At 51.0% G+C, this 11,195-nt stretch overlaps 1 gene segment (V, D, J or C); it reads left to right on the forward strand.

The window, feature by feature from the left end:
• The first annotated feature begins 4,486 nt into the window (after positions 1 to 4,486).
• On the forward strand, positions 4,487 to 4,972 carry LOC132248899 (immunoglobulin kappa variable 3-15-like). The segment is given in 2 exon segments: positions 4,487 to 4,496; positions 4,590 to 4,972. Coding segments are annotated over 2 exon segments (393 nt in total).
• The last annotated feature ends 6,223 nt before the right edge of the window (positions 4,973 to 11,195 follow it).

Raw genomic sequence — 11,195 nt, forward strand, 5'->3', positions numbered from 1 at the left:
AGGGACTGGAGCCACTGGCAGACTCTTGGCATCCTGTGCAGCACAACTACAATCATAGAAACATAGAGAAGTGGGGCTGGAAGGGACCTCCAGAAGTCATCTAGTCAAACCCTATCTGAGGCAGGATCATCCCTGTCCAAACCATCCCCTATAAAGCCATTAGCAAGCTAGCAGAAAAATTATACAGTCAACCCAAACAACACAAGACATAACACCCTAAGCTGCTACAGATCCAGCTGGGAGAGGAAAGTGGCCAATGCTCTGCTGCAGCAAAGTTGTTCAAATATGCATGAGAGATCAAAGGAAGGGAGCCATGTCCCTCACTGCAGAGGAAAGCAAACCTGCCCTCTCCCTTTCTCCCCAGCCTGTAGCAATCTGACCATGGGGTAAAATTCATTCTGCACCCCAAATATGGTTTCCGCTCTGGCCCTGAGTGGAGGGGCAAGACCCTGCAGACAGAAACCTCCCAGAGTTAAGTCCCACCAGAAGCAGTGGCAGACGCCAATCAAAAACCCAGCCATTGGCTTCAGCCAATACCCAATGCTCCTAGAGAAGGTTTCAAAAAAGAAGAAAGAAAAGAAATCCTATTGCTTAGTAGCAAAAAGATGTGACAGCTGAAATAATGTCTGTGCAATAAAGGGGCTTCCTGAATGCTCTATGAAGATTAGACTAAGTGTTTTTCTGTATCTGTTTAGATATTAAGCTGTGTGTTGTTGCTAAAAGCCTAATTGAAGTTTATGATGTAGTGAAGCCTTGTATAAAGTAAGGGCTAGTAAATTTGGCAAAGCCTTAAAGTAGTAAGGCCTTGTGGCATAGTGAAAATTACCTTATCAAAGGAATGCCAGGCTTGTATTGTTATTGGCCAGTCTAAGGACAGTTGAAGTAAAAGGAATCTGAGTGGTTGTACCTTATTAGAATCATTCAGAAGCTGTAAATTGGCTGGAATATCTGGAAACCATTCAGACGAAGATACAGCTCTGTGAAAAGGATTAGTTAGCTGTTGCCTGGATCAGTGGGCCCATGGACCTCGAGGAGCCCAAGGGCTGCATTCCAGGGTCCTTCCCAGTACCCCTCAGACAGTGCTGTTCAGGGACGCCTGACTTTGCTGAACTTTGGGGAAAGAGAAGCTTGCTGTGTAGCAGGCATCAGAGGGGACTGCCGATAAGTTGCCGATGCCAACTGCTTTTGTGTGTCTTTGTTTGTCTTGTTACTACGCGTAGTTGTGTTTTTGTTAAGTCAAGAAATCTTTCTTACCTTTCTACCCCCAACCATACTCTCAATCTCGAACCCTCCGCAGGCGGCTGGGACAAAACAGGAAATAAAATTCCCCTTTGCCGCATGGCTTAACTGGAAAAGGCCCAAAGCACGGTAAAACCCCACAGCAGAGCACAGGCACAGCTACATCTACACCAGCTCTGGGCAATGGCTGTTTAACCTCTTCTTGACACCTCCAGTGATGGAGAGTCCGCAACTTCCCTACACCTGTGGCAGAAATGCCACCGTCGGTGCCCCTCTCCAGAGACCTGTCTCTGCCAGCCTGAGAGGCTGATGTTGAATCCCTCAGGGCGGGGATCTCCCTCCTTGTCTACATGACAAAAGCCTGGTGCCTGAATGCTCTGGCCCCCTGGGCAGGGGGAAAAGCCTGGCCCTGCGCACGGGCCCAGGTAGCCAGGGATGCTTGGGAGATTGGTTGGCTTGTGGCCAGTATTGGCAGCTTCAATTGGACCGGGCTGCTGAGGTCAGAGAGGTTATTTAAGGGCCTGGGCCAGGAAGAAGGCAGCCATTAGCCATGCAGTCATCCAGGTGAATCTGAAACTGGCTCTCTCCTCATCACCGCATGCTCCAAGAGTGACCTGCCTTCAGAGGAAAACGCCAACCACCTCTGGACGATGAGAGTGAGTAAGCTACTCGAGATCCGATTAGATATTTAGCTTACGGTAACCTTGATGCGTGTTTAAACAGCTACCTCAGCCACCCTGGTTTGCTCTATGGGATTCCTCTGATATGGTTCTACCTTCTACCCTGTTTCCGCCCTACCCCTGTAATCAATAAAGTTCTCATTTGTGACCAGCGTGGGAGACTTATTGAGGGGTGGGTCTAAATAATAACGAGGAGGCCCCTTAGGTCTGTGGACTAAGGGAGACTTTCCTAATAAGCCCCTGACTTGGGAAGGGCCCCAAGTGCTTGTATTGGGTCTAGTACCTATTGGAAAATCAGGCCTGTGTTCTCCAAGGTGCGCAGAGCCAGAAGTGAGTCCAGAGCCTTGGATGGTGGCAGCGGGAACCCCAGGCTAGCGGGTGTGCTTCAGGGAAGGGGTCGGCCGGACGTGAGGCACCCCAGGGAGGCACTCGGAGCCTGGAAGGTGGTCGGGCGCAGGGAGGTGGGCGGATCAAAGCAGGAGCGCCCCCTACTGGCCCGCCATAACACCTCACTGATCAAAGAGGGAAGAAGTATTTCCTGATATCCAAGCTAAACCCACTTTGCCGTTACTTCAATCCACTGGTCTGCATCATAATCTTTGCAGTGGAAAAGAAACGATGCTTTCCCTCTTTTTTTATGGCAGCCCTTCAGGTATTTGACTACTGCTATCGTGTAACTTTGTATGTGCCTTTTCTGCAAACAGAACATGTCTAGCTCCTTCCAAGTGAGCTAGACATGCACTGAGCACTTTACAGCTTCGTCTTCATGCTCTGAAGTGAAGACTGCATTTCAGGCAGACGTAACCAAAACAGGCATCTTAGGGCCTCTGCCCCTGCCCAGTGACCCTGGACTTGACATCCCCCAAGAAGGGCACAGCGGGTCCTGTCACTTAGATGCCCTCCTTGTCCTGTCAAATATGGGATTCATCTTGCCAGAAGCTAATCGCCAAATGAGGCCGTAGTGACCTGTTCTACGGAGGGATGATGTGGCAGTGTGGTAACTGATACCAGAATGTATTTTAAGCCATAAATAGCAACTGCAGATCTGCTACCACCACTCAAAAAGCAGAGGTTTTAATCAAGATATTGGCATTTCTGGGATTCTCCTGGTACCATTAATGCCAACAGAAGCATTAGCACCGGGCTCAGTAGGACCTGGTCATTCTGCACATGTGGAACTAGCTCCGCTGAGCACAGAGCACATTCAGGGCTAGGACAGGATGAGGCACCTACAGGCTGAGATAATGTGCAGAGACCAGGAGGGCGTTCAGGTTCTTTGCAATCCAGATATCAAATGAGGGTTCAGACGCTGGCTCTGGAAATGTGCCTGTGAATAGGCCTGTCCACGTGGTGGTGACCCCAGGGAATTTTGCTGGAGCTCAGTTTCTGCTGGGTTGTTTGGTTGTCTTCAACTGGGGCAAACTCATTAGAATAATGAAGAGAGTTTCTGTCAGTACACAAGGACCAGATTATTGAAAGTGAAGCAGGTGCTTTACCTACCACCTTTTTTCATAGTAAAGTGCAAGCTCCTTGGTGCATGGTCTGTACCAGCGGTATCCAACCTTTTTGCCCAGTGCCCGCTCTGTCTACGGGACAGATCCAGCTGGTGGTCCTGATCTGGCACTGAGTGTGTGTGCAGTGGGGCCCCATCTGGCTACTGGGGGGAGAGGGGAGGAGAGCGGGCATGGCCCAGCCCCAGGGTGGGGGCACAGCTCAGTCCCAACCTGGAGCTGCAGGTGCAGGGGAGGGAAGGGGACATGGCCCAGGCTCTACGGATAGTGAAGTGGTTTAGGAAGGCGGGGGGTGGCCCAGACCAGCCCAAGCCTCACAGGGGGGAATCCTAATGTCAAATTTCCCAACTAGTCAGCAGGAGGTTGAACACCCCTGATCTATGTCATTCTGTTGATATTAGGGGGAAAAGGAAGCTGTGGGTACTTCAGAAATGACAATGTCTCTGTTCAGACATGGGAACATCTGTGCTCCCACCACCATGTTACTGAGGCCTTCAGAAAAGGCACTTGGCAGAAACCAACCCAAACCCAAAGCCCCTGAACATCCTTTCTGTCACTTCTCTGTGCAGGGGACAGGACCTGCTGCACCTGCTGTCCTGGGGACGCTCTGCACGCTCCATTTACAGTGACCTGCACCTGGAGACGGCATCTCTCTGCTTAAAATGACTGGGGCCAAGATTCCTGCTGGTGCATCTGGCTGCGTAGAAAACTCCTCTGTAACCTTCGGTGAACCTTTCCATGCACACAGTGTTTAACACCTCAGTGCCAGCAAACTGCTTCTGTGTAGAGGAGCCCCTGCCTCCTGGCAAAGCAAAGGAAGAGCAGGAGGGTGGCCTGCAGCTGCTTCCTCTTGACAATGCAGGCGTGACGGGATAGGAAGCCACAAGCATCACTTAGACCAGCCTCAATTTGCATATATTTCCATACACAACCTGTAAAAGTTGTAGGACTCTGAAGGGCTATAAACTCCTGCTTCACGAGTGTAAGATTTGGAAGTGCAGCAAGTCAAGAAGCACCATGATGTTATGGATGCATCTGATCTGGCTCCTCGTCTCCATGGTTGAAGGTAGGCAGCACAGACATTGCATTGTATAGACTTTGAGGCCAACACTAAAAAAGCAGATTTACCCCAAGGTTTCTCATTGTCCCTCTTTCCTAGAATCCAGTGGGGAGATTGTTATAACACAGATACCAGCTTCTGTGACAGTGAGTCCAGGAGAGACAGTCACCATCCAGTGCACGGCTTCCAGCTCCATGAGCAATGATATGCAATTACACGTGTTCAAGCAAGGACAAACTCCCAAGCTCCTCATTTATGATGGAAACAGCCGCTTCACTGGGGTCCCCACCCGGTTCAGTGGCAGTTACAGTGGCACCGACTTCACCTTCACCATCCGCGGGGTGCAGGTGGAAGATGCTGGTGACTACTACTGTCAGCAGGACAACAGCACCCCTCTCACAGTGATACACTGCAGTACAAAAACCTCCTCAGTGCTGCAACCAGAGCATGAAGCAGAAAGTAGCAGGGGAGGCTGTTTCTGACACAGCATGCTTGGAAAATTTAGAGAAAACAATCAATGCCATGGGCCTGGTTAGACTCAGCTTGTCTGATTGATTGGAAGACCTGTCATGGGCCAAGCCTCAGCCCCGCTCCCTGCAGAGGTGCTTGGTCCTTGTCAGGCAGCTCCCCAGGGAACAAGACAGTGTTTGTGTAGTCCCGGGGCCAGCAGAGTCCATCATGCCCATGTGGTCCATCCCCCTGCACAGATGCAGGATGCCCTGTTCTCAACCAGACGTCTGTCCAGACTCTGCTCAACATCTACCATTAAAGGTCCAAAGCTTTCCTGGTGTTAAGCTCACAGTCTTGAACCAAAAACAGCAACTCACAATTCCTGCATCACAGAAAGCATCTTACCCATATCAAAAAGCCCGCCCAGGCCACCTGTTAGGATAGGAATCCCACCCCCTGTGTCCGGTTCCCAGCCAGCAACACCTGACCAGACACTTCCCCTGTTTCAGGACAGAGCAAGGAACAGGCAAGGGCATTTCTAGGGGTTTTCTTGTTCCACGGCCACGCTCCTGCAAGATATTTGGTTCCTGATCTGTTCTCTGCTCACAAACCCTGACTCAGCTGCTGCCCCCAGGCTCTGAAGCTGGGGCCCTTTGACCCCTACCTGCCCCCAGGCCTGGCCACCTGCACCCGGGTGCCTGGCACCTTGTTCCTTTGTCCTTTTCAGCCTGTGGTCCGCAGAGCCCTGTGTGGGGCAAGCTATGTCTATGGGGTCTGTGAAAGATGGCTGTGAAGAATCAGAAGTACATGCGCACCCACACTTACAATTCAAAGGGCTCCACATATTGATTACAACTATTTTAGGTGTCTGCAAAGGAAAACAGCTTGAAAACCCATGTTGTAGCAAATCCTTATGGAGCAATCAGGGAATCCTGTTGCTGGGGTGGGACTAGTCTGGAAACAGCCAGAGCTCCAGTAGTCCCAGCACAGGGGCATTTCCATGCTGAAAGTGGTGCATTGCACAAAGCAGCAGGGTCTGGGCTGCCAGTGCAGGGGACACTCCTGCTTCTTCACTGTGAGTCTAAAAATTGTGGATTGGAGCCAGGTTGGCCTTAAATGGGCACCTTGAAAGGAAAAGACCCCAAGTACACATCTGTGTCCACACCCACACAGACTTCAACTCATACACACACACACACACACACACACACACACACACACACACACACACACACACACACGTGCACACTACCTTTGAGATGCATAGTACCCAGCTCTGTGACAGATGGGTGGTTTTGTGCGTATCCAAGACACAGGTTTCCAGTGTAACTCATTGAGCTGAAAGGACACAGCAGTGCGGTTAGACTTGGCACAAGCAACACTATCCCAGAAAAGCTGTGAACCAGCACACGAGAAAACAAAACAATGCTGAAGTTTGGAAATCCAAATGAAAGCAACTAAACTACCTGCGACTGCGTCCTCTAATCCAGCAGTGCACCGCTGTGACACATTTGTGACTCCAGGATTTCATATATCCATCCCAGGTCACTAGCTGTCAGCTCTCACTGATTCTTTTCATATTTCTCCGCCAATGGAAACATTATGGGGTGGACTGAGGGGTGCCCGAGTCCCCTGGCAGTGCACACCTTACCTTATCTGATCTGGCGCTGTTCAAAGTATCCTGAAGTCTCAAATCTCTGGGTTCACCGTACTTACCTCTGCAGCTTGTCGAACTTCTCTTGCCCACTTCTGACCTGTGTCCTTCTTTTTCATTCTCTAAGGATTGTATCTTGGTTTGAAATGCTCCCTATCTTGGGGGGTTTCTAGTTTTTATCTTTCATTGCTACCAAGTTCCCACACAAACCTCCAACAGCCCCCAGGAGCCTGCTTCCAGCCACACACAATGGCCCTCCTGACTGCCAGGTCCATGGCGTAGACCTTGGGCCATCATGCCCCTTGCTCCAGAGTCAAAGCCCTTCTGCCCAGAAGGGACAACCCCGGTCATGGCTTCGGTCTCCTCCCAGGCCCAGGGCAGGGAGCTGCTCCCAGGGGGCTCTGGACTCTGGAAATACCTTTCAAAGGCTGTCCCAGTTTCCCAGGCTGCTGCAGTGCTTGGGTTGAGAATCGCTGCCATGGATGGATGCAGGGTGAGAGCCAGTGTCTTCTCCTGGCTGTTAGGAGGAGAAGACATCAAGGAGGGGACATGAAGGAGTCAGGAGGGACATCAGCTCAGAAATGAGCATCCCTGGCCCTGACACCCCAGAATGAGCGGAAGCCAATAGAGCCGAGAGAGGATCCTTGCACTGTCCAGAGCCGGGTCTCCTTCTCCAGGTCAGACTGGCCGTGCGTTATGTCCCCTTCTCCTCCTGCCACATGTGGCACAGGGTGACACAGCGCAGGGCAGGACTCCAGCATGGCCTGAGCTTCCAGCTTCACATACTGGTGCTTAGTGGGGGCCAGTGGAAGGGACTGGAGAGCGGATGGGGAAATCCCCCAGGTGACATCACTGAGCAGGATGGAGATAGGCAGCAGGCAGGCAGAGCAGAGGAGGTCAGATGGCCCACAAACAGCACCTCAACGTCACTGGTTTCAGAGCAGATGTGAACTGAGTCTCCGGAGTGCAATGGGGAGACAAAGCCCTGTGTAGCCTTTTTTTTTTTTTTTTTTAATTGGGCATGATCCAAGCCAAATCAGCCAAATCAATGCCAAACCCATGAGTCAGTCCAGAACCATAAGTGGCCCTACCACCGGCAAATATTCTCCACCCCGATCTGGGGCTAGAGGTGTTCCCAAGACCTTTGGCGGGTGTCCTATTTGCAGGAAACCCCTGGAGGCTTGGGGGTTTGGATATGTAATGCCCTGTCTTTAGTTCCTGCCCTGGGGACACTCTGCACACTCCATTTTCACCCACTGAGCATCCACACCTGGAGGCTGCATTATTCTGCTGAAAATTATAATGGCCAAGGTTTTCTGCACATGCACCAGAGAGCAATGAAAACTTTTCTTGAAACTCCCATGAGCCATTTGGCCCTCTCAGTGCTAAACACTCTAGAAGCACCAAGCTGTTGCCATTTTGGTGGCCTTGGACCCTTGTTGGATGGTGGGTGGAGGGGGCTGAGATGACATCCCACACAAGGACTGCATGTGTTTCTCTGTCCCTCACGTTACAAGCGCTGCTGCTGCATGCTTTTGCAGTGATTTGGATGCGCTCTGGCCTGTCCATGTTTCCAACAGTCTGTTTTAGAAACATTTCAAACATGGGTAAGTGTCAAAACATTTTAATTGTTCAAATGCACATGGAGCTATGCAGCAGATGAGCAAAGTGCAGGATTCAGAACGAAGAACCAGGCCCGTGGAAAGAAGATGTCAGCACTCCCCTGAAGTGTGTGCGCCGCCCTCACTGCCAGGAATTTGTGCTGCACTCACAGATCAGAGCTATGTCCACCCTATTTCCAGCAGGCTCTGCCTTGGCACCCAGGGAAGAAGCACTGACATAGAGCTGCTGCTTTGCACACGGCTGCCCCAGTGCCTGCGCCCTGCTCTGGGGAGCAGCTATAAAGGGGCCGGTTTAACGCTTGGTGTCTCTCAGCTCCGTGTCAGTCGGTGCAGAAGCAGCAAGATGCTGTGGCAGACTCAGCTCCTCTGGCTCCTCATGCTCTGGGCAAAGGGTAAGGGCAGCAGCAGGGGAGGGAGCAGCTGAGAGAGCAGATGTCCTACTATCATTTAGACTATAATGCCTTTGCACATAGTCAGGATTGTGATTCATATGCCAGGCTACTTGGGGACATTTCAAGCAGAAACCATAGATTTTTGTAGTGCCCACTATTTCTTAATATCATGGAGGGGCTTCCTACTCCGATCACTCCTAAGTTTCCTGAAAGAAAGTTGGAGAAACAAATAAAAAAAAAGGTGTCGGTGGTGCTCTCTTCCTGTTGTTAATCAGAATATAATTTGCAGAGCCTGATGTTATTTTTATGTTCTCCCTGTTCCCTGTGCTGGCACCAGTGGGGATGGTGTTGTGACTCAGAGTCCAGAAACCCTGGCAGTGTCCCCAGGAGACACAGTCACCATCAAGTGCAAAACCAGCTCCAGTGTTAGCAGCAGCATGGCCTTGTACCAGCAGAAACCAGGGCAGCCTCCAAAGTGCCTTCTCTACTATACAAACAGCCGCCCCTCCGGGATCCCCGACCAGTTCAGTGGCAGTGGGTCTGGCACTGACTTTACATTTACCATCAGCCATTTTGAAGCTGATGATGCTGGAGACTATTACTGTCAGACACATAACACCACCCCTCTCATGGTGCTACAGCCCCGTACAAAAACCTCCCTGCTCTGCTCAGTGCTCCTGCTCCCGGCACCAGCTGCTTCCTGCCCAGCCACAGGCCAGAGATGATCCTGACCCGTTGCAGCACAGCCAAGTGCTGCTCACATGAATGCACTGCACCCATCAGCTTCCTCAATTTCTCATGGACCTCAGGGCTGCAGATCATTCACAGACTGGGGTCAGACACCAAAAAGACACAACCTTAGCTAAGTTGATCCCTTGAGCCCTTCCCAGGGCATTTAAATCTGGTTCCATCCAGTTCCAAAAGTTCCAGTGGAACAAAGATATTTAAATAAAACCAATTAGAAATCAAATAGTAGTCTGTCAAATCAACCATCTAGAAATATTCAGCCTGGGCCAAGCAGCAAACTGGACCTTTCCTAAAGCTTAGCGGAAAGAAACAACTCATCAAGAGTCCCCAGGAAAGCAGAGACGCCTGGTCAGCAGACCTGTTCTTCCTGAAGCCAAGGCTGCACAAGCATTGCCTGTATTAATACCAATAAATCGTTGCAGTTGCGTATGCTAATAAAGCTTTTGAGTTGTGACAGAAATGGTCTCATGGATCAGCCACTCTCAGTCCTAAGCACAAGTCCAATCAAAAGGTAGCAGATACTTGCATTGCAGTAGCATCCAGGATCCTCACCCTGCACCTTGTTCACATTGCCCACATGCAGCACACACCCTGTGCTGTACCTTGTGGCACAAGCAGCGCTCACAGCACCAGCTTCAGCCTGTGGGCCACATGCAGATGTGTGGGCCTCACTCCAGGGCTTGCACTGCCTGCGGCATATGGGCTGGACTCGTCTTCGCTCTCACTGCCCACAGCACCGGGGGCAGCACAGGGTGTGCTCTGCATGCGGTGCCCTGCCAGACTGGCCCTGCATGTCAGCTTTACAAGCACAGACAGCCTGGGTCCTCATCCAGCCCAGCCCTGGAGCCAGTGTCCCATGGCCGGTCCAGCAGGGCACTGCATGGCCCGTCCATCAAGGAACTCTGCATGTCCACAGCGCCAGTCCCTTGTGTGTGCAGTGTCAGCCCTGGAGGGGGGCAGTGCATGGTGTCTGTGGCACGGGGGGTAGCATGGGGAGAGCATGGCCCCGGGCCCTGGCTCTGGAGCAGGTCAGATGCCCACAGATGAGCCAAGGGACCAAGAGTAACTATGGCATGGGTGGATTGAGGAGGGAATCCCCACCTGGGAGGAGGGTTTCTCTTCCTTTTTTTGCCCCTCCAGACTACCTGCAGCTCATATTGTGTTAACCTGCGTGTTATATTTTGTGAAACCCTGTGCCTCAAGCTTGTAGTTGATTTGCCTCTGCTAGATATACATGTGTACCTTCCCTTTACTGAATCCCCTCTTGTTCCCCTGCAGCCATTGCCCCCTCCCACCTCTGGGTCATATCTTTACCTGGCTCCTTCCCTGTTAAACCTGTATACGGTTACGTTCCAACTGGTCTGGGCTCTACTCTATAGGGGACAGGGAATAGTGATAGTACCCTCCATAGCGCACCAACACTCACTAAATCACTTCAATTGGAGTGGGGGTACGTTGTCTGGATACCACCCGGGTTACACTGGCTGTATTGTCCTTGCTTCTGGGGGAAGGTGACCCTCCCTGCATTTTTTTTTTTTTTCTCCTTCAAGGTTACATCCCAGTGTCCTTCTCTTTACCTGTCTCTTAAAATTGCATTTTGCTTTATAAAGTTCCCCATGCAGGTTTTCTTCTATTATGGTATTTGTGTGCATTGCATGCACTCCTTTTCCCACAAAGAGGAGCCCTACAGAATTTGGACCCATGTCTTAAGCAGAGCAGCTTCCTCCCATGCTGTCATGACAAAGACATTGTATTTCCAGATAATATCATTACTTACACTCCACACACACCTTTTCCCTCAAAAATCAGCCCTCTCAAACTGGGTAGTGTCTTAAGCAGG

Source organism: Alligator mississippiensis, chromosome 2 (genome assembly GCF_030867095.1).
Source record: "Alligator mississippiensis isolate rAllMis1 chromosome 2, rAllMis1, whole genome shotgun sequence".
Taxonomy (NCBI): Eukaryota; Metazoa; Chordata; order Crocodylia; family Alligatoridae; genus Alligator; species Alligator mississippiensis.